This window comes from Spermophilus citellus (genome assembly GCF_964194105.1).
Source record: "Spermophilus citellus genome assembly, chromosome: 1".
Taxonomy (NCBI): domain Eukaryota; kingdom Metazoa; phylum Chordata; class Mammalia; order Rodentia; family Sciuridae; genus Spermophilus; species Spermophilus citellus.
This window is the reverse complement of record NC_138182.1, coordinates 27598997-27626716: the sequence shown is the minus strand read 5'-3', so window position 1 is coordinate 27626716 and position 27720 is coordinate 27598997. Positions and strand designations below refer to the sequence as shown.

The following is a 27720-nucleotide window of genomic DNA, read 5'->3' as shown; positions in this document are numbered from 1 at the left end:
AATTTGGAATGCCCCCCAAATCTCAAAATGTGTTAAGGGCTTAAAGAACCTTTAAGAAATGGGGCTTAGAGGAGGTTTTAAGTCCTTGAGGGCATACCCCCAAAGGGACCCCTCTCATTTCTTTCTTTTTTCTTTCTTCTTCCTGGCCAGAAGGTGAAACACATGGTCTGCCATGTGGTCCTGCTACAATTTTCCACCATAGGCCCAAAGCAACAGGGCCAATTGGTCCAGAATGGAAAGCTCAAAAACTGTGAACCAAACAATCTTTTTGTCTTTGTAATTTGATTAGCTAAACCATTTGTTACAGTAATGGAAAGTTGACTCACATACCTGTAATATTTGGAATTAAAACAATAACAAGGCAGATTATTTTTATCTATAAATTCTCATTTCTCTTAGTGGGGAACAGAAATAAATATGTGATCATTTATCTCTAAATAGGCTTTTGAGAAATATTTGATGGAATTATAAAACTACTTAAAAATGAGGTAGAGCCAAATATACTTATTTGGAAAGTTGTTTAAGAGATACAACTTTTAAAAATAAGTTCTAAAATTAACGTATTGTAAATGTGTGTGTGCCCTTATATACAGGTATGAATGTGTGTATATCTGGAAATAAATTCAAATTCATTAACAGTTTTTTTTAAGTTTTCTTTTTATTTGTAGACAATACCTTTATTGATTTATTTACTTTTTATGTGGTGCTGAGGATTGAACCCAGGGCCTCACACATGTGAGGCAAGCGCTCTACCACTGAGCCACAATCCCAGCCCCCCATTAACAGTTTTAATGGAGGTTAGGGAGGTAGGGGAGATCAGAAAAACACCTTCATTTTTCATTACTTCCTACTGTTTAATCTTTTTTTTATAAACATGAGTACTTTTATAATTGTGTGAAAGGGTTATACATTTTTAAACATATTTTTTGTTACTAAAGCAGTATGGATGCATAAAATTTTCAAAAGACGGCTTTCCAAAGAGAAGAAAATTAAAAATACCCCTAACTTCAACTACAAAGAAATGTTTGTTAAAACTTTGGTGTATGTGTTTCGTCTTTTAATCCTCTTTGCTTTAACAAAGATAGAATTGTAATGTAATATTCCTTCATGATCTGATTTTTTTTTCATTTAACCATTTATCATGAATATTTTCCCATGAATGCATTTCATTTACAGTATCATTATTTAATGACTATATAGTCCAATGTACTATACCCTCAGGTATTCAATCATTTTCTTTTATATTGTGCATATAGGTTGTCTCTCTTCTCTCTCTCTCTCTCTCATAAACATTGTGCTGATGCGTAATCTTATAATTAAATCTCTGTGCACATTTATTATTTCTTTCAGCCAAATTTCTAGAAGTAGAATTGCCACTTACAGCTTTAGATACATCCTAAATATCAACTCGCCCTTCAGTTAGCACACAGCAATTACCCACTATTCAAGACTGTACATGAGCCTCTTTTCCTGCACCCTTGCCAACTTTTCGATAATTTTTTTTTTAATATATCCACTTTCAAAGAATGTTAAGAGAACTCCCTCCCCACACTGGTACAATTTAATTTTACCAGCCAGAATATTGCACTGTAATCAAATCTGTGTTCACCATGGTATTTAATAGGAAGAAGTGCATAGCCTACTCTTGGGCGGCTGCAGTTCCGGTCCCTGCAGGCCGTACTCCTTGATGTCACAGACGTGTACAAAGCCTTGCTGGTCAGCCAGGTAGGCGAGGGCATCTTCCGTTGTCACTGCAATGCTGCTGACCTGGGCTTTCTCTCTGGACTGAGACACACATACACACAATGGCACGTGAAATGCTGTACTTGATTGACGGTAAGGACTAGTGGCTGTGCCTGTGTTAATCCCTGAGCAAATTAGAAATGCCACGAAGACGAACAAAGCTAAGAGCTTGGAGAATGGCAGAGCTACTCTGTTGGGTGGTCTAGCATTAAAAAACAACAACAACAACAACAAAAAAAAAACCCCAAGCCCGAGGGGGCCAGTTATCCAACTGGCTGCTCAACTTACAGGAGTGAAGTTTGCGATGAGGCCAGCTCCACCGAACAGCCTCCAGAAGGTGACAGAACCTGGGAGGGAGGAAAGCGATAAGGAGGGATGGTTTGCTCTTTAACCCTGGTTCCTGAGCCCACCCCGGGGTGTCTCTGAGCCTGTGCTGAGAAGCCATTGCAGCCGCTGCCACCTCACAACAGGGGGAGTGGGACATCTTTTCTGTTTGGTTGCTTTTAATCAATTGGGATTCTCAGCATATCCTGGGGAACAAGGTCCTTCCTCTTTGTGGATTTCTATGACTCAAAATCCTCTCCCTTTTTTACTAATCAGGGCAGGATTCTTGACAGAGGAGGGATCTAGCTTCAGCTGTAGAGAAAAGTATGTCATACCACTACGACATGGTGGTGATGAATGTCTTTCCACCAGGGTGTGTGAGTGTGTGCCTGCATGCATACATTTATGTAACACACTATGAAACTTGCCTAGTCAGAGGGATGGGATGGGGGTTTTGCATGGTCTATCAGTTACAGTCTTGCCTGGGTTTACATGTGGGTATATAGGTGCTAGCTTTTGTGAAGTGGGAACCTCAAGTATATCAATCCTCTTGCACGTTCCCTAAGTCACAGAATGTGGACTCCTTCTCCTCCCCGGGGAAGAAGAGTGTTCTGTGTTCCTGCTCAAGTAAAGCAGAGGAGATGGGTGCCTCTCAGAGAGGAGGGCAGAGAGGGAACGGTAGGGGGGTGGGCATCCAAGGGCACTTGGTACCTATAAACCTGCTGGGGGGGGGGGCTTGATTTAAAGGAAGTGGAGCTGAGGCAGCACAAGGTGAGTAGTGAAGCTTCGGGACCCTTCCTCACCCAACTTAAGCCTGGAATGGACATGTCTTGGACACTGGGGCACTGCCCACCATGGCGCTCTGACCTCACCTCCTGGCCCATTGGCGATGAGGGAAGCAGCCACTGAGTCCAACCTGGCTGCCCGAGTCTTCAGGAAGGCGAGGCGAGAGACACTTGGGTCTGGGCCTGGGGGGTGAAGGAGAGCCCATTTAGTTGATTTTTGGGCTCCCTACACAGCTCATGGCTCACTCGGGGTTCACTGTTACTCTCACACTCTCAGCCCTCTCTTAGGTGGCTGCCCACGCAGCATTTGGAAACCAAATGGAGCAAAGTGGCCTTACTGGCTAAGCACCTGACCAACCTAGATGATGGTCAAAGTCAGCTGGGCAGGCTAAAAGCTCTGGTGGCTCAGGGAGCCCCAACATTGTCCCAGGAACCTTGGACTTTGGGAACTTGGCCTCGTGGTGGTGGTGGTGGTTGGGGGAGACCTGAGACATCCAAAAAACCCACGCAGGTGGGTGTTGGGGGGCTTGGCCTGGGACTCTGCAGACACCTCCCCAAAGATGCCCCTCTTCAGAGCCCCTGGCTTGGAATAATTCTGATGAACCTTTATGGCACCTACATTAACCACGGACTTTCACAGACACTGTGATGGAATATCATTCCCATCGTCAGAAGAGGAGATGGAAATTTAGACAAGTTAAAAGATTGGCTCAGGACCATAAGTTGATGTTTATTCCTTCATTTATTTTTCATCTCTATCTAAGCATGTTGTAGGGTTAAGACATTGTGCTGGGTGGGGTGTAAAGAAGGGGAAGCAATGATCAGAAGAAAACCAACAAGAACAACCCTCAAGAAATGAATATACCACCACAGGCACATGCAGCAGCGGGGAGGGTCAGAGGAGGGATGTCTGGAAGGTCTGCGTTTACTCTGGACCACCCCAAGGTGGAGAAGGCCCTCCAGGAAGGCAGGTGTCGAACCTCCATCTCTACAACGCAGCTCAGTCCTGAGGAACTGAACCCAGCCCCACCTGCCCAGGCTTCTGCTCACCTGCTAAGTTTCAGGCACCATTCACACAAAGCCACATCTATCCTTTTACTACTACTACTACTACTACTTCTCCTCCTCCTCCTCCTCCTTCTTCTTCTTCTTCTTTTTTTTTTTTTTTTTTTTTTTTGGTACTGAGGACTTAACCCAGGGGTGCTTTACCACTGAGTTACATGCCCAGCCCATTTTCACTTTTCTACTTTGAGACAGGGTCTCACTAAGTTGGAGGGCCTTGCTAAGTTGCTGAGGCTGCTCTTGAACTTTTGTGATCCTCCTTTCTCAGACTCCCAAGTCGCTGGGATTACAGTCGTGGGCCACCATACCTGACTCCTTTTACTTCTTATAGAACTCAGATAATATAGAACTGAATAGAAATCCTACCAACCTACTTAGATCCAAATCTCTAAGAACTGCAAAGAAGATCGCTACTTGAACTTAAGGAGCCTGGGGAAAAGAGCTCTCCTTTCTGAGGGGGCTCCAGAGACAAACTGCTCTACTGGAGGGAAAATGGATGGACATATCCATTGTTATGCACTGTTTGTGTCCCTGCAATATTCATGTGTTGAAATCCTGATCCTCAACATAATGGTATTAGGAGATGAGACCTTTAGCAGGGAGTGAGCTCATTAAGGTGGAGCCCTCATTCATGGTTTAGTGCTTTATAAAGAGACCTCAGAGAGCTCCCTTGTTCTCTTTCCTCATGTGGGGACACAAGAAGTCAGCAATCTGTACCTTGGAAGACAGCCCTCCCCAGAACCCAGAACCCAACCATCTTGATCTCAGATTTCCAAGTTCTAGAACTATCAGAAATAAATTTTGGTTATTTAAAAGCCATTCAGTTTATGGTACTCTGTTGTGGCCGCCTGAACAGACTAAGACAGTAATTATATAAATGGCAAGATCCGTGGGTATTGCAGTTAAATACAGGAAGCCATGCCTCCATGCCCCACCTTTGTGACTCAGGTTGTTAATCATTCAACAATACTTGTTTCAGCCTGACTGTGAACTTGGCCCTGGGACGTACACTCAGGGAACCATGGTGGACACAGCTGACTCAGCCTTTCATTCTAGGGGATGTCGATCACAATTCCAGCTCGGCACTTTCTCAACTTCCGTGACCAGGATCCCAGGCAGGGGTTATAACTCTGATCTTACAGGAGAGTCCAGCATTTAGAAAGAAACACAATGTGCCCCAAATTATATAGCTACTAATATAAGGGAGAAGATTCAAACCCAGATTTTTGCCTCCACAATGCACTTCGTGGTGGTCCTCAGGGAGCTGAGTCCTCTCAGAGGGAGGAGGGAGGATTTCCTACATTCCTGTTGGTGTGGCTCCTGCCAGGCTCTGGGGTTCCAGTCCTTCTCTGATGCTTGGAAGACATTGCTGGTGATTTGGGCTAAGCATGGTGTCACCCTCAGTTACTGAGCTCCTAGGAGTTTTGAACTTGGGGAATCAGGTGGAAAGAAGTAGAAGAGGGAAGATGCAGCAGACAGCCTCCCTTCCCGCCCACACTCATCCTACTGCCGGGCACAGGGGAGTGGGTGAGAGACCTCAGAGAGCTACTCAGCCAGGGTCTGGGGGAGAATTCCATTCCCTACACCTCAGCTGTCTTCATCTGTGATAAGGCGGTGACCTACTCCTCAGGGTTTTCGAGTGAACCAAAGGAGGCCCCTATGTGAATAGTTCTCCATACCCTTTCAGTGAAGGCTGAGAAGGGTTATGACCCTACAGTGCCTGGAAGCGTCACTCAACAATGGCAGCTGTTACAACTATTGTCACTTAACTCTGTAGCCTCAGTTTCCTCATTTATGAAAATGGGTACAACAGGGTCAAGGTGAGCACTAAATGTGAGAAAATTTTAAAAGCATGTAGGAAAATTACTGATGTTTAGAGGTAGCTAACAAATAGCTTTACGTTGTTTTCCTAGATTAAAAAAAAAGCCTTTGTCTCCAAGTGAACACACAGATTTCCTTCATTTTCGCCTGGTTGGTATCTCTTGATCTTTCTCTTTCACAATCGATTTTTTTTTCTGTTTGATGTAAAAGAAAAATTAACAATTCCCATTATGAGAAAGAATGAAGTTAAAGCAGAAAAAAATATGTTCTCAGCTCATCCAGCTTTGCCTTTCTCCCTTCTCTCCACTTTCCTGAGGATGGCTTCAGAAGAGCCCTCCAGGTGGTTTTCCATATCAGAAGGCAACCTCTTCACCAGGCCCTTGTTTTGGTTCAGAAGACGAGCCAGGGCTGCTCTTTCCTGGAAGGGTATGGGACTCCACCTAGTCTCATCTCATTTTTGTAATTTTCACAATGTGAGTTATTGGTGGCAATGGCTGGCTTTGCATTTGTGGGCAAAAAAAAAAAAAATGATGAAGAAGAAGATTTCTTGAAACCACCAAACAGTCACATAACTTTGAGCAAAAAATGCTGCTGCAAATGGGGATTTATCTCCCAACTGCTGGCTGAAAAGTCAACATTGCATTCTTGGCCAATGACTTTATTTTCATTTTAATGGCAATGGAAATAAACCTTTGGAAAGAAATACCACCACTCTCCCCATAAAGGTCTTGAAAACTTAGACATGCTGAGAAAGAGTTTCATAGGATAACGTTTTTTGGCAGGGGGAATGTGTACTTGAAGATAAATCTACAGGTATGAATCTCTTTTTGATCTCTTGGTTTCCAGTGGCTTCAATTTCTGACCCTTGCCCTCCAGGTGACTCTCAAGCAGCACTGAGACTCCCTGAATGGCAGTACTACTGTTCTACCTGGTTGTCACACACACATCTTTTTCTGAATGTAGGCCTTGAGGGTAGCACAGGCCTCAAATCTACCTACCCTTTATCTACCACAGCATTAGACCCATGAGAGCAGCTCAGATATTTTCTGATTGAAGGACTCATTAGGACCTTTGTTTTCTTTTCTGGCTACTGTTTTAACAAATGCCCAAAGCAAAGGGATCGTGATCTGGGCCTCATGGTTTTTAAGGATTTGGTATTTGGGCCTTAGGAAATGTAGAAACTTTCTTATTTCATGCAAAAATTTCCAACTCCCTATATATCTTCTCTTGGGGCTCCATGGTAGATGAGTGTCTTCAGGCTGCTTCTTTGGGAGGGTGGGCCTAGACTCTGGAGGTGGGATGGAGTAGTAGGAAGAAAGCTCACTTGGCTGTGGACTCCAGCCACTTTCCAGTCCTGCACATCCAGCAGTGAAACTGGAAGATATCTGAACCCTGAGATTGTTTCCCGTGTGTGTTTCTTAAATGGTTCAGGACTTGGAGGGACAGAGATGTGATTACCAGCCCCAAGCCCCAACACCTAGCACAGTGCCTAGTCCTTGGCAGGTGCTTATCAATATTTTTTGAATGAATAAATAAATGAATGGAAAAAACCATGATCACACGAGAGAGAGAGAGAGAGAGAGAGAGAGAGAATTTGAAGACAGGGAACCAGGACAGAATAATTAGGAAGAGTGGAGTGGGAGGGTGGGGAAATTTTGTATCACTCTATGCAAGCAGTAAGGACAGATCCAAGTAGGGGTGTTGTGGATCATGGGTCACCAGAAAGGACTGAAGATGGGGACAGCATAGAAACCTGAAGACTTGCTGTTGGAAGAGACATCCAGGGGTGAAGTCTTGGGCTGGGGGAGCAGGCTGGCCAGCCGGGTGGAAGAAGCACATGGTGAGTGGTCACAGAAAACAGAGGAAGAAAATTATGAGATTTACCAACAAAGCCCAAGGGACTCGGCATTTTCCAGGTTGACAGTGGATGAGGAAAGGACCCTGGAGGTTGGGGCTGGCTGGGAGATGGGCTTCGATGGACAGGTGCCCAGGAATGTGAGCTCAGCTAATCCAACCCTTGAGCTTCAGCTTTGGGAATCCTCATCAGACCAAGCAAACTGGAAATGAGTCCAATCCCTTCTAAGTGGGAGGTGGTCCAGGATTGGGACTCCGTCAACCTGCCAGATCGAACATGGCAGGAGCCATGCAGTATGGCGGCAGAGCCTGGCCCTTCACCTACCTTCCCTATGGTTTGGGTCATCTGAGGGGCTGGGAGTGTTCAGCTTGCAGTACATATGGCCTGAGACGACATTCCAAATGATAATCTCTCCATCGTAACTGGAGGTGGCCAGAAGAAAAGGTGGGCATTGAGCCACACAGAGGATGTCCTCCTTGTGCCCATTGTTCTGAGAAAGAGAGAGAGAGAGAGGGACAGGAGTAAGATATCAAGTGCCAAATCATCCACAGCTAACTTTCCTTCATCTGTCCTGAGATGGGACACAGGGGGTTCTTCTTTCTGGGGCTGCCAGGACTCAGCTGGAACCTCCGTCTCTCTGGGCAGGAATCCTTCTCAAGGTCAGGCAGGGAGGTGCTGCCTCTCCTTAGGTGAGTTTTACCCTTTCCTAGGACCTTACCTTTCCCAGGACAGTGCTACTTCTGGGAGCTTTCGTCCCTCACCACACTGCTGGAAGGCAGATTATTGACAAGGTGCCCTCACTGGGGCTGAAATGTTGATGGAAATGGGAAAACAGAACCCAAGCTCTGGCCTAGGTGGTTGGTTTCCCATCAGCCAGAGGTCTACGTTTGTCATATGCAAGTCTGTCATGGCTTGCATATGAGGCGTCTCCCAAAGCTCACATGTGAGACAATGCAAGAAAGTTCAGAGAAGAAATGATTCGGATGTGAGAGACTTAACCCAATCAGTGAATTAATCCCCCAGTGGGATTAACTGAGTGGTAACTGGAGGAGGTGGGACATTGGGAGCGTGGCTTTGGGGTATATATTTGTATCTGGCAAGTGGAGATCTCTCTCTGCTTCCTGATCATCAAGTGAGCTGCTTTCCTCCACCACACTCTTCCTCCACGACGTTCAGCTTCACCTTGAGCCCCAAAGAATGGAGTCTGCGGTCTGTGGACTGAGACCTCTGAAACCATGAGCCCCTAAATAAACTTATCTTCCTCTACAGTTGTGCTGGTCGGGTCCTTTAGTCACAGCAGTGAAAGAGCTGACTAGAACAACATTCTAGGGTTGGATTTACTGTGACTCAGTCTCTCTGGGGCTCCCATGTACCCCCCCCCCCACTGTGGTTTACATATTCTGTTAGGAATTGAATCATCTGCTCCCTTCAAAAGGAGGAGCCTTGGATATGCAACCTTAAGGAAGATAAGAACCCAAAATAGATGTTTGAAGGCCAGTGCTACAGAGTCTAGAGTCCCTGGCCACAAGCATTGCACCCCTTTCCTTATAGGGCAATTACTACGTGAAGGGAATTGGCTCCTCTTGGTCCTATGAAGATATTATTTTACCCTTGCCCTCATGTACTTGCTACAGAATGTCCCTTGAGGACCTGTCTGTGATCACCTAAAATGCCCTTTCTGTCCCTTATGAGAAGGTGGCATTGCAAAATGTTGGAAAAGAGAAGACCAGTGGTCATTGCCTTCCCATGATCCTTTGCTGCCAGATACCTGCTCCCACCCCACTCCTCCCAGTTTGAAACCACTTAGGTCTGGGCTCCTCTTTCCGTGGCCCCCTGCCTGCTGAATAAATTTTATATAGCTGTATGGACTGAACGTCTGTATTCCTCCCAAATTCATAAGTTGAAGCCTTAATCCCCAAAGTGATAGTGTTTGGAGACAGGGCCTTTGGGAGGTCATGAGGGTGGGGTCCCCATGATGAGTTTAGTGTCAGGAAGAGACAGGCAGCTCACCCTCTCTGCCATGTGAGCACACAGAGAAGGCAGCTGTCTGTGAGGCAGGAGGAGACCTCTTAGGGATCCCAACCCTGCTGGCACCCTCATAGTGGACCCCAGCCTCCAGAACTGTGAGGAATACATTTCTGTTGTTTCAGCCTCACAGTCTGGCGTTTCGCTGAGGCAGCCCAAGCAGGCCAAGAGAATACTTTGGCATAACTTTCAAGCTCTAATTTAGTTCTTCAGCCCCATTTTCCTCCTGTACCAGATGCACCCGCCCTGCAGACTCTCCACGGTCCTTCTAAGCAACACACTTCTGTGCTTCCAGGCTTTGCTCATGATTCCCTTTCTCCCTCATTGAGACAGTCTTTCTCTACCTTGCCCTGCTGGAAAAATCCTAGTATTCTTTAATACCCCCATATGATGTGAGAGCAAAGTCAGTGGTTCCCACATCTGTGTTCCCTCAACATTTATACACTGTTATGTCCTCAGTTACCTTGCACATTCTTATTTCCAAGGAGTTGCTTATCTCCTTGTCAGTCTGTGAGATGGTTGAGGCCAGAAATCATATTTTGATTCACATTTGCATCTTCTGTGCCTGTCCACCAGGGGCAACCCTATGCTAGTGCACAGAGTGGGGGAATGAACCCGTACTTCACTACTCACAGGTGACTTTTGCTCTTGCAGTGGTCATGGCTTCCTTGGGGCATTTTGGGCAAGGCTCTTTATTGTAACTTAATTTTCACTAATCCCAAAGCTCCAGGAAGGCAGTAACTGTGCCTGGGTTTGCTCATTACTGTGTCTTCAGTGAACAGCACACACCTGGCCCTCAGGAGGCACTTAACAGATACTGGTTGAGTGAACACATATTTACAGGGCAACTAGTACAGGCCAGGCACTGGGCTAGGTCCTGGGAAGACCATAGTGAGAAGACTGATGAGGTCTCTGTCCTTGGAGTTTGTATTCTAGTGCCTTGTACTTTAGAATATTTACAGGGGACTTAAGGTAGCGGGGCACTGGCAGATATGTGGATGAGGTGGCCTTGCTTTCTTGACACTTGTCTTATTGGCTTAGCATAATGACAATTTTGATGGAGGCCATTTGGTCCTGAGAAGGTGTAGAAAATTGGAGGCATTTTGAATCCCAGTAAGATGCACAACAAGTCACCGGGGAGGAGGAATGGCACCTCCTAGGCTCTCTGGCTATCCAAGGACAGTGTAGTGGATTCAGAGAGTTTGGCCCACCAAGCACAGGCAGGAAGTGATTGGGTGCATCTTTGAGGAAAATGGAGCCCACCCCATCCTGAGCTGCTTTCCTACATTTCAGGACTCCCAGTTGGGCTCATGGAGAGCTGCATGGACCTTGGCCCTCTGGTCTCACACCCAAGCATAAACATGGGGCCTTCACCCTTCCTGGAGAGGAAGTGGCTGTCTGGACCTCAGTGTTCCTGGCTCTACCTGGATGCCAATCATGAGTCCTGCCATCACAGAAGCTTCTGGGTTGCTGTGACCACCCAAGGAAGTCCCAGGAGATGCAGCAAGAGAGCTCCCAGAATGAAGAAGACCCAAGTCATGTGCTACTGTGAGGACTGAGAGTCAGACAAGGGATCAAGGCTTACCAGGTCATCCTGCCAGTGTGGCTGTGGCTTCCAGAAGTGATGAAAGTCACATGGTGCATCCTGTATCCAAAGCCGAAGAGGACACATTGTACAAGCAATAAAATGAGCTGCCAACACACTCACAATTTCAGAGAGAAGGTGTTGGCACATTTCGTAACCCTACCCCTCACCCCACCGGTGATGCAGATTTTTGAAATGTCAAAGCAAATTTCCCCAGTGCCAGTGGGAATAAAAAGCAATCCACTTCTGACGTCTGGGTGATTGCATTTCAGCAAATCATATGTCAACTGACAAGCTCGCCTCAGATGGGCTGCCTAGCTTCGCCTTCATAATAAAACCGAGAGCTGTTGCACACGCTAAAACCAAAGCCATCAGCCCAGGAACCTGTAATACCAAAGGACAAATTCAATGCCAAGACTTCACAGGTAGTCATCTCTCAAATCATTCTGAGTAGGCAAGGCTTGGGCTGCGAAATATAGTGCACTTTCAAATGAATAAAGAATTCAGAGTGTTTAAAGACATTCAGAAATCTATGACTACCCTGCGTAGCAAGCAGGGCAAATATAATGCCACAGGTAGGTTGGAAACTTCGCTGTAGTCAGCGCTTTCAACTCCCCCTGTCTGTAAGCCCCTCCCCCACCTCTCAGCCATTAAAAAAAAAAAGAAAGAAAGAAAAAGAATGGTCTCTCTGAGAGCAGCTTATGGATGGCATTTCATTTCCTCTTTCCATTTAGTGAAAAATGGGACATACGGACAGGAAAGGAGGAAGAGGAAGAAAATAAAGCTGAGCAATTGACAGACTGGTTAACCTTCATTCAGGAGAGCAGGCATGCAGCTGAGACCCCACAGACTGGGAGGAGGGACCACATGAGGTGTGAGGACGCTGGACAAGGTGTGAGGGTCAAGGTGCAGAACTGCAGGTGTTCAGGGTAGAGCCTAATTTGGATTCCCAGGACACCCTCTGCAGCCCCAACCGAGTTTTCTAGCTAAGCTTTTGCCCATGGAAGGAGCAACATGAGAAAAACTGGGAAATAAAGAAGGCAAAAATATTTTTAGATGCAAGAATACAGCAAAAGGAATAAAGAGAGAAAACCCTCTGTCCATGCCACAACTCAACTTGTGAAAGACAGCAAAGGCACTGCAAAATCTATATTTAAAAGTAAAAGGAGAGTGAGAGAAAGAGGGAGGGAGGGAGAGAGGGAGGGAGAGAAAGAGGAAGAGAGAGAGAGAGAGAGAGATATCTGAAGGAAGACTTTGAAATATCATCATTTTGTATGTTTCACTTACAAAATACACGTTTATTCTTCTGTCCCATCCAACAGCTATGATACACCTAGGATGATAACAGAATTTCACATTTCCATCTGTTATATGTTTGATGTGAAACGAATATTGTGCTTTAATTTAATCCATATGATAAATGAAGACAGGAAGAATATAAGGTCTTCTAGCTCAAACTAGGTCTGTTTGCCGGTGACATGACTCTATATTTAGAAGATCCAAAAAGATTCTATATTTGGAAAACTCCACCAGAAAACTTCTAGAACTCATAAATGAATTCAGCCAAGTAGCACGATATAAAATGAACACCCGTAAATCAATGATGAGTCAGCCGAAAGAGAAATTAGGAAAACTATCCCATTTACAATAGCCCCAAAGAAATTCAGAATCAATCTAAAATAGAGAGGTGAAGGACTTATATAATAAAAACTATGGAACACTAAAAAAAGGAATTGAGGAAGACCTGGGAAGATGAAAATACCTCCCATGTTCTTGGGTAGGCAGAATTAATATTGTCAAAATGTCTATACTACTGAAAGCACGGTATGGATTCAACACAATTCCCACCAAAATTCCAGTGACATTCTTCATAGAAATAGAAACAGCAGTCATAAAATTCATTTGTGAAAATAAGAGACCCAGAATCACCAAAGCAATCCTCAGCAAGAAAATTGAAGCAGGAAGCATCACAATATCAGACCTTAAACTGTACTACAGAGCTACAGTAACAAGAACAGCATGGTATTGGCACCAGAAGAGGCCTGAAGACCAGTGGAACAGAATAGAGGACTCAGAGACAAACACACATTATACATTTATCTCATAGTAGAAAAAGGCTCAATGAACATTCATTGGAGAAAAGATAGCCTCTTCAACAAATGCTTCTGGGAAAACTGGAAGTCCATATGTAAGAGAAGGAAATTTAACCCTTGCACAAAAATCAACTCAAAGTGCATCAAAGACCTAGGCATTAGACCAGAAACTGTGCACCTGCTAGAAGAAAATGTAGGCCCAATTCTCCAACATGTCAGCTTAGGAACCGACTTCCTTAACAAAACTCCTAAAGCACAAGAAGCAAAATAAAAAATCAATAAATGGGATGGCATCAAACTAAAAATTTTCTTCATAGCAAAGGAAACAATCAAGAGTGTGAAGAGAGCCTACATACAGAATGGAGAAAATCTTTGCCACCTGCACCTCAGATAGGGCATTAATCTCCAGGTACACAAAAAACTCAAAAAACATAACAGCAAAAAACCCAAATAACACAATCAATAAGTGGACAAAGGAACTGAACAAACACTTCACAGAAGAAGAAACACAATCGGTCCACAAATATATGAAAAAAAATGTTCAACTTCTCTAGCAATTAGACAAATTCAAATTAAAACTACACTGAGATTCCATCTCACTCCTGTCGGAGTGACAATTATCAAGAGTACAAGTAACAGTGAATATTGATGAGGATGTGGGGAAAAGGGTTCACTCATACATTGTTGATGGGACTGCAATTTGGTGCAACCATGCTGAAAAGAAGTATGGAGATTCTTCATAAAACTAGGCATGGAACCACCATTTATTTGGCCCAGCTATCCCATTCTTCAGTATATATCCAAAGGATTTAAAATCAGCATATTCCAGTGACACAGCCACATCAATGTTTATAGCAGCTCGGTTCACAATACTAAGCTCTGAAGCCAATCTAGATGCCCGTCAGTACATGAATGTATAAAGAAAATGTGATATATACACAAAATGGAGTATTATTCAGCTACTAAGAATAATGACTTTATAACATTTGCCAGTAAATGGATGGCTCTGGAGACTATCATGCTAAGTGAAGTAAGCTAATCCCCCCAAAACCAAAGGTTGAATATTCTTGCTGATATGTGGATGCTAACCCACAATGGGCAGGGTGGGGGAGAAGATAAGTTTAGTAGATTAGACTAAGGGAAATGAAGGGAAGGGAGGGGAATAAATCTGACATAACTTTCCTATACTCATAAATGAATATGCACACGGTGAATCCCACCATCATATACAGCCACAAGAATGAGGTCCTAATTAGAATAAGATATATTCCATGCTCGTATAATTATATCAAAATGAATTCCACTGTCATGTATAACTAAAAAGAACCAATAAAAAAGAATCATTAAAAGAAGAATATAAGCACTTCTGTTTCTTTTGAGAACAAGAGGAAATGTGATTTGATAAATTAGGGTCTGTCTTTGAACTGGTGTTTGAAAGATCAGGAAATAGAAACAGGACATCCCATCATTTCTGAGATCAACAAATGCTCCTCCATGCACAGCTGCTTCCTGAGGATGACCTGATCCCCAGAGCACAGTGGATCCCTGGAGACAGGGTATGAATGGAAACTGTCCGAAAACTGCTTCACCTTGTAGTGTTCCGGAGGGAATTTTTATTGAATTTTTGTTCTTTGATTTGTGACGGTTGAATTTAATTGCTCCAGTCTCTGATTTATTCCTTCATAAAGCATTAGGTAGGGAGGTGTTGTGCTTTCTAACCGTATTTCTAAACAGTTGTCCAAATGTGCAGAGAATTGCTCCAACGTTCTAGAAAAAGCCTTATTGCCTAAATTGGCACCAGAAAGACAACCAGAGACCTCAGAAATGTTTTGACATGTTTTCTTCTGGAAAATTCCCTGCACTGTTTTGATGTCTTCCCCTAGGACGAAATTTTAAGCCAGAAAATGATACTCCACTAAAGAGAACCCCTCTCCTACTACAGCTGAGTTTAACTCACTTATTTTGGTTCACCTCCATGTAGGTACAATCGCAGACTTCACTTTGCTTTTCATCTAGAAAGAAAATAATACTATTTTATAGTGAAGAGTTTTCTTGACCAATTCTTGAATCAGCTGATTTATGCTGACCTACTCTTACTGATGCTGGGGGAGATTTTAGCATTGACTTTCTAGCTTCCAGATCATAGTTAAATGTCTTTGAAGTCGTTTAAGCACTGTTGGTTTATTGCTGCCCTCCTTGTCCTATGATTCTGATTCTGCCCATTGCTCAGCTATGGGAAGGGGCCAGCCTCTCCTGATAGGTCCAGCCTCTCCTGATAGGAGAACGTGGCACTTCCTAGTGCGGGAACGAATGTGTGAATGCACAGAAGTCACCACAGGGCTAGAAAACACAGACTCGCGGCTTCAGTATCATGGCTTTGATCACTTTTTGTCTCTTTTACTTGGACTTCATTTATTCTCCAGCGATATTGAAGAATGTTTGCGTTTTATGGACATCGCAGGAAATTTCAAAGCCAGAAGCAGGGAAATTTTGCCAAGAACAGACAGAATGAATGAATGGACGGAGTGAGAGGCCTTGGGAAGGAGGAAATCCAACAAGATACTTGCCTATAATTTGTTAATCTAGATTTTGACTTATGGGGTTGCATCCCTATGAAGCATATTACGAGTATTGTAATATGCCTGAGAAAAAGGGTGTGGGTTGATATACAAATTCTAGATGGATCTCATTTGATTTCTTTTACATTTACAACTAATCTTGCATCCATATTTTAGGGGGACCACTTGGAATACCCCAGCATCACTTACCGTGTTTCAGGGTGTGTAGACAGTGTCCATTATTGTAGCTCCATATTTTCAGACAGCCATCTCTGCCCCCGGTCACTAGCCTAGAAAACAGAGTGGTCCCTTAGGAGGACATGGTAGGGGTCACCTGCCCCATGGTCAACAACACTGGAGAAGGCACGTACCTTCTTCCGCTGGAGTCAAAGGTCAGACAAGTAATCCCAGCATTGCCGTGAGCCCCCCAAAATTCAGACAACTGTCTTCCTGTTTCAAAGTCCCATACTTTCACTATCTGGATTTAAAAATTGGGGGGGGAAAAAGTAACTGAGAGATAATGGCTATCAAAATGGAAGGGAATTTGCATTCAGAAGTTTAACATCATAGATATAAAAGATACAAATTGACTCTGAAGGTATCTGTATTTCCAGCCCAAGTTGGCTCACCCCAGTGTATTCCTTTGCTGTGGCTGCCATGACAAAGCACCTCAGACTAGGTGGCTTCTACAATAGACATTTACTGTCTCAGTCTGGAGGCTGGGTGTTCAAGGTCCAGGTACCAGCAAGGTTGGTTTCTCTGGAGGCCTCTCTCCTTGGCTCAAAGAAGCACCTCCTTGCTGTGTCCCTATGCAGTCTCTCCTCTGTGCATGCACATATCTGATCTCTTTCTAGGTTCCAGTCTCCTCTTAAAAGGATACTAGTCAGACTGATCCACCCTGATGGCTTTCTTTTGTCACTTCATGAAAGATCCTATCTCTGAAAGGGAACCTTTGCATACTGTTGGTGAGAATGAAAATCAGTACACCCATTATGACAAACAATACGTATGTTCCTTAAAAAATTAAAACCGGAACTGCCAAATGATCTAGCAATGCCACTACTAGGTGACTAGGTGTTTATATATATTTATACATACACATATGTATATATGTATATATATATATGTGTATATGCATATATGAATGGACATCAGTATGTTGAGGAGATCTCTGACTCCCATTTTACTGCAGCACTATTCATGATTGCCAAGATAAGGAATCAGCTCAAGTATTCATTGATTGATGGATAAATAAAGAAAATGTGGTACATCTATAAAATGGGATACTATTCAGCCATAAGAAGGAATGAAATTCTATCATTTGTGACAACATGGATGGAACTGGAGATCATTATACTAAGTGAAGTAAGTCAGGCACTGAAACACAAGTACCACATGATTTGTATGTGGAATCTAAAAATATAGATCTAGGAGTTGAGAGTAGAATGGTGGGTACCAAGGTTGGAGAAAAGAGAGGGAATGGAGGGATGGGGTACTGAGTTACAGTTAGAAGCAAGAAGTTCTGGAGTGCTATTGCACAGTAGGGTGACTACAGATAAGAATAATCTGATGTACATTTCCAAAAGCTAGAAGAAAGGAGTTTGAGTGTTTTCACCAGGAAAAAAAAAAGATACATGTTTAAAGATATAGGAATTTAAAATATCACATGTTGCTATATTACTATAAAAAGTTTTGTGTTTTATGTCTCAGTTCAAAATAAAAAAAATATATAAAATAAAGGTCCTTCCTCCAAATACAGTCACATTCTGAGGGACTGGGATTAGAACTTCAACATGAACTTGAGGTTATGGAGTTCAGCTCATATCTCAGTGAGAAGTTTGGAAGATTTCAAAAGCATAGGTTACAACTCTCACCATCTAGGCTCAGAGAATATAGGCGTGCATTGAATTTTAAGGAGCAAAATTTATTCACCATGAGGGCAAAGGTGAACAAGAAAGTGACCTTTTTGGGGGTGGCTACATCTTCTAAGCCCTGGGACTTACTGTGTTACTTGGTCCGATGAGTTTCAGTCTTGCAATTACTTTCCTTCAGTCCCATCCTCCTCAAGAGAGAGCCCCGTGGCATCTTTTGTGACTGGTTGATGTGAACACCCCCTCAGGAAGGCTTCCCCTGGGGTAGCCTTCCTGGAGACACACCCAGAGTCCTCTGACTTGCAAAATCTCTACCAGACCATGTGATTGAGGGGACAGAAATCCCAAGGGGGTGCATCCTTTCTCAGGACTAGGGAATATTTCTTCTAACTTGCTACTTTGTAAAAGAGGAAGTTGCCCTTCATTTGAGAGAAAGTTCTAGGTCTCCAAGCCAGAAGCCAGAAGGTGTTGTCCTCCCATTGTCTCAGGATTTTAAATGCCTGAGAACAGATTTCCAGTGGTGAATGCTCGGCTTCTTTCCCCCTGCAAGGTCGAGGCCCCTAGAGGTGCCTGCCACTCAGGTACATTCATCTCTTCCCCATAACATTGCAACAGACCCTTGGTGCAGCTGGGATTCACTTTTTAGCTGTCCACCATTTGCATATAAACCAGAGTCCCACAGCCTGCATTCCTCGGTAATATGGTTGGGGACCAGATTTGAACGAAGTACCTATCAGCTGGTGGTGAGGCCCTGGCTTGGAAGAATGAAGCAGAAAGCCCAGGATCCACACCCAAGGGGGACCCTCCTTCTTCATCCACCTCTTGGACTCCCATTATACAATTAAAAAGACCCATCTTTGAGAGAAAATTGTAAAAGCCCCTCAAAGAAAGCTATCTGAAAGTTAAAAGACTGAAGTGAAAAATGGAAATATCCCTCCAAATGACTTCAGGGTTTTATTTATAGAATCAAGAAAAGTCTAAAGAAAAGTCACATGTTTTCAGGTATGCCTACTTGCTCTTTGTAAGAAAAATTTCATACATAGCAGGTCCTTTGAGAATCTCATCAACCCAAGTTATTCTTCCTTTTGGAAACACCATCAAATCACACATAGTAAAATGCAACCATATTCCAAGTTATATAAAATTTTAATCTTTTATTTAAAAACTTAATTAAAATTAAATGAAAAAAATTTTTTTGGTACTAGAACTGAACCCAGGGGTGCTTAAACACTGAGCCACATCCACATCCCTTTTAATATATATATATATATATATATATATATATATATTTTTTTTTTTTTTTTTTTTTGAGACAGGGTCTCAGTGAGTTGCTTAGGGTTTTGCTAAGTTGCTGAGGCTGGCTTTGATCCTCCTGCCTCAGCCTCTTGGGCTGCTGGGATTACAGGTGAGCACCACCATGCATGGCTTAATAAAATTTTCATATTAAATTTTAAAACAGTTATAGTTTCAAGGTCTGTTGATGACAATTTATCTGTAACTCTTATAAAGTAAGCTTCCATATCTCATATATATATATATATATATATATATGTTAAGTCGTAGTTGGAATGTAATATGACATAGCATTGAATTAAACATTTATGAATTTTCATTGCGCTGTTTTCAAACATTTTCAGAGGTACCAAAATTTGGTGGTCTTTAGTGCTTCTGCTTATATGAACGAGTGGACAAAATGTGGTATCACCATGTTCATAAATCCTGGCTCTGTGAAGATCTAGGGTTATATTCCCTACTCCATAATTGTCAAGTGTGTAACATGGTTTAGATGCTATGGATGGTGACAGTGGCATAATGACATTACAAGGATTTCACTCAGCAACATATCCACAAGGTGCACACATACTGAGATCAGTAATTTAATTCACTCAGCGTTGGAGAGTTTATTACCAGCATGTGTCTACTACAATAGCTGTAAGCATATTTATATCTCAATTCAACATCTACTTACCACCTACTGCCAGGGGGAGGGATGCTTATTAAAAGCAAAGTTATTGAAAGAGGCAGCCTGCGTTCTCATAGAATTAGAAGCCTAAGCTGTAGGGTGAGGCGGGGGAGATTGAGAACTTTTCTCAGAGGAGCTGGTATTTGCCTTGAAGAAGAAGGACGAGACACAGGGGCTCTGACCCCTGAGCTCAAGCTCCCTCGCTGTCTTGCCGAAGAGGAGGAGGCTCTCTTCTCTGAAACAATCCTGCACCATCGTGGGGGGTACTGAACATGGGTGGTCAGGAAGGGGGTGAAGGCTGCGGTGTGTGTAGGAAAAGCAGGAAAATCCTGGGGTAGATGTAGAAAAGCTTGGACATGATGAGCAGGCTACTGAGGAGGTAAAATGGGTGCTTCAGGGAGTCTCAGGAAGTTCTGATAAATATGCAAGATGAATATTCCTTGGTGGGTGTGCACCCCAAATACGAGGAACTCCTCTTCTTTCAGGTGAATTGAGACTGAGTCATTGTAAACACTTTCTGACCCACAGATCAGGTAATTTAGTTTTTTGATACTTAAAATCATAGTGATCACTCATCACCAGGCAAAAACCTGGGTGAGGTCCACAGAGTCTCTCTGGGGAGGAAAATGCAGAGTGTGGAGTGGACTTGCGGGGTGGCGTGGGCATGCACCTGAGGCTGTAATGCCTGAAGACTGGTGGGCCTGGCTCTGGAAGGAAGCAGGAAAGAAGGCGAGGCCACATGCCTTGGCCACTCACCTGTACTGCTACCCAGGTCATTGATTCAAAAAGCAACTGAACAGTCATGCGCTTCATAACGACGTTTCCATCAACCCCCTGCCCCACTGCGTGCCCAGTAGAGGTCTCATAAGATTGTAATAGAGCCGAAAAATTCCTATCTCCCACAGTGACATCATAGCGGTTGTAAAGTCCTAGGGTAACACGTGACTCACATGTTTGTGGTGACACAGGTATAACAACCCCTGTGCCACCAGACATATAAAAGCATAGAAAATGCAATTATGTGCAGAAAGTGATGCTTCTGATGATGATAAATGACTATGTTACTGGCTTCTGTATTTACTGTGCCACATTTGGTGGTTATTTTAGTGTGTACTCTTACTTATAAAAAATGTTTGTTGTACAACAGCGTGCCAGATGACCCTGCGGCAGCCTCATTATCTCGTGTTCACCACCTCTCTCAACAGCATCATTTTCTCCTGTGATAGATCCAATCGTATGAAGTTTGTTTATTGTGACCAAATAGGGGACACATCTTTGTGGAAAAAAAAAGGGGATCACACACACATACACACACGTATAAATGTAAACCACACAGGCCTGAGCGTGTAGGAGCTCTACCACCTAGTTTTGGGCAATTATATGTTTGCACTGTGATAAAATAGCCATCCCCCCTTTTCTAAGAACACATCCTGTCATTCAATGACACATGGATATATTTGGAGATTCAGAACACTAAAACATCATGCATGAAATTGGAGTGTGCCTATACCCTCCCATTAGCACAAGGACATAAGAAGATGAATCACAGGATGTGTGTCTTTTCCTTATTCGATGAGTACTGATTGTCCCCATCTCCAGTGGGCTGATACTGTGCCACTCATCAAGAATATAGATGGTATGGTCCTTGGGAACCCTCTAGGAGGGGAAGTGGACATAGAAGTCTGTCCCTACCAACACGGATTGGGGGATAGTACGGGGTTGGGTAGTCATTGTCTTACACCATGGAAGAGAATCTCAATGAAACCATATTACCAGAATGGTCCTTCTGAATAGCTCATGCTACAAGCCACTGGTGAAACTGCAGGCTCCTCCATCTGACTCTCCTAGGAGAATGTCTTGAGGGTACCAGATCATTCGCAGAAAAGAGTTAGCCTCTCCTTGTTTATTACAGAGATGGAAAATCCCCAGAACATACTGTTCAGTTCTAAGGGGAAGACACAGAGGCTGGGCCCACACCCACAAATACATAATTCCTAGAAGAGCAGGAGTGGTACTTACAGATGCTTCTGAGCAGCTGACCACATGCCTAAAGGCCGAGTTGTACCCGCAACACACCACGGGTTCTTGGTGGGAAAGTGCCAGGTGGGGCTCTGGGGCAGATCTTGCTCATGTAAAAGAGAGACAGTGAAAACCTAAGGCCACTTCATGACACAGGTACCCAGGAGGGCACATTAAGAAATGGCTACAAAGTCGCTTTTAGGTCAAAATCACTTAACTGCTTAGAATCCCAATCTTATCTGTAAAGTAAGGATAGGCACCTACTTTAAAGGGTTGTTTTGAGGATTCAATGAGAAAACATAATGTCATTAGCACAAAATGGCACATATAAAATTGAGAGCAGTAAGCCACAGTAGCTGCTAAACAGGAAAACTGAGAGCACATGTCTCCTGTTGAGGGCAGGAGAAATGTGATTTTGTGGCACTACAGAATGGGTCTTTTTCACTAATAACTCAGACCTTTCCCCCCAAAAACACATAGGGATTATCCCACTTGTAAATCCTTGTGCCCAGAAAACAGTACTTCTTACTCACAAGGGGGAAGAGGCCAGGCAGATCCTGGGAAGCCCTGTGGCACAACTCCAAGGGTACCAGGTACAAAGGGCACATCTGAACACTCAGAGCCTTGTCCTGTGAGCCACCTTGGGGAGGTCAGAACAAAGAACAGAGAGCCCCCAGGCTTAAGTACCTTGGCCCCTTTGGACGAATTTCTTCTTTTGCAAAATGGAATCCCTCGTGGAAATTTTGTGAGAAATAAATGGGGTAAGAGGATAGAAGAGTCTGGGGGGGGGGGCTTGGCACACAGAGAAATGTCTGTGCTGCATGCCATTGTTCTGCCATCTCTCTTTATTGTCCCTCTGCTGTGTAGCCCCAAGGCACTGCTGCTGAGCCTTCCATGGATCTGAAGCCCTAGACATCATGCCCCAAATCCTCTTCAAGGAAACTAGAATTTGGCACAAGGATGTTGAGAACCTCTCCATGAAGGGTCCCTGAGCTTGGGAAGTGAAGGTGGGAAGAGGGAGGTCCACAGGGAGCCCAAGGCAAACAGAAAGTTCTGGGCCTGGCAGATAGCCTCATTTCCCTTTCCAGCCTTGGGAAGAGAGAGCTACGCTCCCCACTTCACTGCTGAGAGCTAAGTAACTCAATCCAGGTCACACAGCTCCTGAGTAACAGCAGGGAACGGGGCTAGGGGGTAGTGGGGGGGACATTGTCTGGCTCCTAAGTGCTGGCGCTGGAGATGGAGGCTGTGTTTGCCGTGAATTGGAATTTCAGTGACTCGCTCCAAAAGAAATCAATCAAGCCGGCTGTTTGTTCTACACAGTGCTATCATGTAGAACAAACAGCAGTTTGATTGACTGAAGCTTCCATTTGGGGCTGGTTGTTTTGGCATCTTGAGTGAAGAGCCTGAGATTGCTTCCGTGCCCAGTGGTAACAATCACTTGGCAGTTGCCCTGCCTGGGCGCTCCTGGTCCATGCAAGCCTGCTTCACCGCCTCAGTGAGCACATTTGGAAGGCCATAGACCGGAGGCACACATTTTGGCCTTCTGCACGCCGTTCTGATATTGTGCAAAAGGGATCACTTTTCCATAATGTGAATTCTGAACATGTGATTCGATCGCTGAGTCCAGGGAATGTCTTTGAGACTCTATGTTCACAAGTCAAGGAAAAAAAAATATTTGTGAGGCCACACATCATGATTTTGGGCTCAGGAAATTCAGTTACCCTGATGAGAGAGATAGGATTTGAAATATGCGAACTACGATATTTACTCGAAAAGCTTTCCTGCGTCCTCGTCTTGCATTACACATAAGACTGACTTTGGACTCAGGATTGCTGAACACTGAGGGAGAAAGTGCCCATGAGGAATGTTTTGTTGGTGCAGTCAGAGAGAAATAACGGGGGAGTAAGAGTGGGCCACACTAGCTCCAGGAGCTGACTGTCATGATGTCTGTACTTTTGGGATGCAGAGGGCCTGTCAGCTCTCAAAGCACAGTGCAGGTGCTGCACCCTGCTGTCCCTGCCTGCTGCAGGGTAGAGTTCCTCCCCTGCAGAGCCCAAGAGGAGGGAAGCCACTTATCCCGTGCCTGCAAGGCCTTTTAGGGCCCTCTAAGGCAGCCTTCTATGCAGGCCCTGGGGAAGGGAACCAGGAAGTAGGACTCCAGTTGTCTGATTGCTGTTGGTGTTGTCTAAACATAAGGCCCCTCTCCCCTTTGATGTCTCAGAGATCTTCATTGTGTCAGTGGGCGTGGCAGGGAAAAGACCAGGTACCCAAAGACTGGAAGTCTAGTCCCTGCTCTGTTCCTGGCTCCCCTGTGCTCTGGGGAAAAGCCTCTCTAGTTTCCTGCTTGCTCGTCTTCAGGGTTGGAGTTAGAGGCAGAACTCCAAACTCATCTCAGCCCAGGAAGGGCAGAAAAAGACACCTGGAGCTGACTCAGTTTCAAGGCTAAGTGGACTTCATGAGCGTGGAAGGGCAGGCAGGTAGGCGCCTGTCTTCCTTGCCAAGGCAATGTGTCCTGGCAAAGCTGTGCCAAAGAAACCAAGTGCACTCGTTTGCAGAAGGATCAAAAAGACTTGCGTCCTGAGGCATTAACACTCCTGCACACCAAGGCCTTGGTGTCTCCAAGGGCTTCTCCATACAGATCCGTCTCATGTGGGCAGGTGCTGCCCTGCATGGCTGTCCCACTTTACGGGCCTGGGATATGGGGCACAGCGGAGGCCACAGTCCACAGTACTGGTGAGCTGACCAGCACCCGCAGGACTCGCTCTGCTTGGCTGACGCTGCCTTTGGTCTGGATAAGCAGCCCCTGTATAATCAATTTGTGAACAACTTAATACAAAGGTGGGTGGGACAGGCCTAAGAGGTAGATCTCAGACTCCTGGATAATATGAGAAGCGGGTGCTGGAGTAATTAACGGGAAATATTCAAGAGGGCTCACCAAATACTCACTGTGAGCTACAGACCCAGGTCTGGCCTGCAGTGGGGAGGCCCCGTGGAGACCCAACAGAGTGCTAAGAGGGGGCTGACCACAGCTGGCTCTGCAGAACCCTCTGGAACCGCCTGTTGTTGAGAGAACAGCTTCATACCTCATTCTGAGGTGTAAGAGTGCCACGGTGTCGGCGGCCACGCACAGAGCTCGGGGACCCGGGAGATAGAGGCAGACTGCGAGCCCCCCCTGAATGCCGCTGGCTCTGGAGGAGGCTGTAAACAAGCAGCTGTGGGTCTCCAGATCCCAGATCTGAGGAGGAAAGGGGACAAGCAACAGAGCTTGAGTTGCCTTCTGTGCTGTGTGCCCAGCTGCTGTCTGCTGGGGGGTCTGGTTTGGTCCCACCAACTCGAAACACCACCCCAGACGCCCCCTCACCCCCCCACCAAAGAGAAGTTTTTTTGTTGCTTCTCCAGGAGGCAGAGTGAGGCCCGTGTTCCTGATCCATGCTGAAGTGACCTGGGGAGGGGGACTGTGATTTATTCCCCCTACAACGGATGACCAGTCACCTCTCTTCCTAGGGACCCAACTGTCAGAGTGGAGCTGAAATCATGAGTGCAATTTGTGCTACACAACTATCTTCATCCCCATTTCTTAATACAGATCCTCAAAACCAGTCACTGGACAGACATTTGGAAGACACAGGAGACAAACTTCAGGGTTGAGGACACGGGGTTTCAGAGCCCACCAAATGGCCATGGGGCCTTGGGCAAGTTCCTACCATTTTTTTCCCCTCCGTTTCTTCATCTGCAAAATGGGAAAACTAATGATGGCACTTCCCTTATACAGCTGTTGTAAGAAATTAAAAAAAAATTTAAAAACACAATGTTTACCGTCAAGGTTTAAACACAGTAATGGTGTAACATGATTAGAATGATAACATTATCGTCTGTCATTTATTAAGGTGGGTGTGTAAATCATGCCGTGGCTCTTGTATTATCTTAGTGTACTGTGACCTGGCAAGGTCTGTGAGAGCCGTGGGGGCTGGGGAGGAGCAGAGGGGCCAGGCATAAAACTGGGAAGATCATAATTGTCATTAAGGCAATGGTGATTCGTCAGCTAACATGCATCTGATGTTATGTCGGCTGCTTTACGTGCATTTTCTTAGTTACTCTGTTATAGGCTGAATTGTGTCCCTCCCAAATTTATATTTGACTGGTCTTATTGGGAAATGGGGTCATTGCAAATAAAATTAGCTGAGATGAGGTCCTGCTGGGCCCCTAAACCAATATGACTGATGTCTTTGTAAGAAGAGGGAAATGTAGAGAGGGAGAAAGTCACGTAAAGATGAAGGCAGAGATTGGGGAGATGCATCTCTAAGCCAAAGAACGCCAGAGATTACCAGCAAGCTGTCAGAAGCTAAATAAGAGTCCTGGAACTCTCCACAGCCCCCAGGAGGAACCAACCCTATCGACACCTTGATCTCGGACTTCTAGCCTCCTTCATTGTGAGACCAGACATTTCTCGTGTTTAAGCTACCCAATCTGTGGTACCTTGTTAGTCAACCCATGTTAGGTTCCATCACTCTCACAGACACCTGAGAAAATCAACTTATAAAGAGAAAATGTGTATCCTGGCTCACAGTTTGGAAGGTTCTCATCCATCATAGGTTGGCCTTGCTGTTTTTAAGAACTGTGCGAGGCAGCACATCATCACAGGAGTGTGTGGTGGAACAAAAGGGAGGAAGGAGGAGGGCGGGTCCCACAAATCCCCTCCACGGGCATACTCCTCCAATGATGAAAGACCTCCCACGAGGCACCCCTCTTAAAGGTTCCCCCTCCTCCTATGGCATTCTGGGAACAAGAATTTAACACATGAACTATTGCTGGACACTTAGGGTCCAAACTCCAGCACAGCTCTAGTAAATCCATGCTCTCATAAACCAACTCTGGGAGGCAAAGGTTAGCTGTTGAGTCCCAATGAAGTTAATCTTCCCATTGGTTCTCCAGCAGTTAGCAAACGGATTATCAAAGTTCCAGTCTGTCTTTTCATCTGGCATAAAAATGGCGAGCTGTGTCCCCTAGGGGGTCAGCATGGGAGCTACAATGGCGACCAAGATCAAACGATCCCACAGAAAAGGTATCCCCGAGGGCCAGCTTGTTCAAGGGGCATCCTCCCTCCTTTCTGTAATATTGGTTGGTTGGTTGAAGATGCTCATTTTCCTTGATAGAGAGGTAAGACGTGCAGCTGTTATCAGTCACTTACGTCTCCATGGGGACCCACTTATCCGTTGATTTCTTCTCACCTCATGACATCAGTAGCTGGGGTTTGAATGTTTCTCCCAAAATTTGTGTTCCAAACTTAATCCCTAAATTAGTATGTTAATGGTACTTGGAGGTACAACTTGGGAGGTAATTAGGATTAGGCATGATCATGAGGTTCTTATAAAGCATTAGTGACTTCCTAATGAGAGAAAGAGAGACCCACGTTAGCATGCTTGCTCTGTCTCACCATATGATACCCTCCACCGTGTTGTGCAGCAAGAAGGCCTTTATCAGATGCAAGTGCCATGTTCTTGGGCTTCCTAACCTCACAAGCATGAGCTAGGAAAACCTCTATGCTCTATAAATTATGTAATATTTTATTATGGCAACAAAAAATACACTAACACATAAATTTTTTGGAAGAAGAGATTTTGATGATGGGAAGGAACACATAGATAATTCTGGTGTTCAGGAACAGTTATTTCAGGTGGGATGATGCACAAGGTTGCCTGCTAAGGTCCAAGAAGGGAAAAGTAGAGATAAACTCTTCAAACTGAAGTTGAGGTTGACTCACCAAATTGGCATCAAATCCCCAGAGGATAAAAATAGCTACCACAAGTTGGCTATCACTGACTTGCCTGGTGTCTGTCAAGCATCTTCCTGTCCAGATATTGGCCGCTCTGACTGCAGGCAAGAGACATGGCACTCACCTCTGGCCAATTTGTGTCATTCCGTCTGATTTTCCTGGATGGGCCTGGTAGTAAAACTGGAGTCTGAATGTAAATTTTAGATTATGGGCATCTCTGTTCCTTACCATTCGGAGGGAGAA

At 44.7% G+C, this 27720-nt stretch overlaps 1 protein-coding gene across 1 annotated transcript in view; it reads right to left on the bottom strand.

Annotated features, from left to right (window-relative positions):
• LOC308646091 (cilia- and flagella-associated protein 337-like) overlaps positions 1-27720 on the bottom strand; it is a gene marked incomplete at both ends in the record, with an annotated part of 119530 nt that overhangs the window by 9309 nt on the left and 82501 nt on the right. Inside the window, 11 exons of the mRNA XM_081288659.1 lie at positions 1644-1785; positions 2032-2090; positions 2940-3035; positions 7915-8080; positions 11201-11260; positions 12488-12533; positions 15251-15305; positions 16062-16141; positions 16223-16329; positions 21705-21807; positions 24788-24939. Of these exons, the coding sequence (XP_081144785.1) occupies positions 1644-1785; positions 2032-2090; positions 2940-3035; positions 7915-8080; positions 11201-11260; positions 12488-12533; positions 15251-15305; positions 16062-16141; positions 16223-16329; positions 21705-21807; positions 24788-24939 (1066 nt within the window). The remainder of the gene's footprint in view (positions 1-1643; positions 1786-2031; positions 2091-2939; positions 3036-7914; positions 8081-11200; positions 11261-12487; positions 12534-15250; positions 15306-16061; positions 16142-16222; positions 16330-21704; positions 21808-24787; positions 24940-27720) is intronic.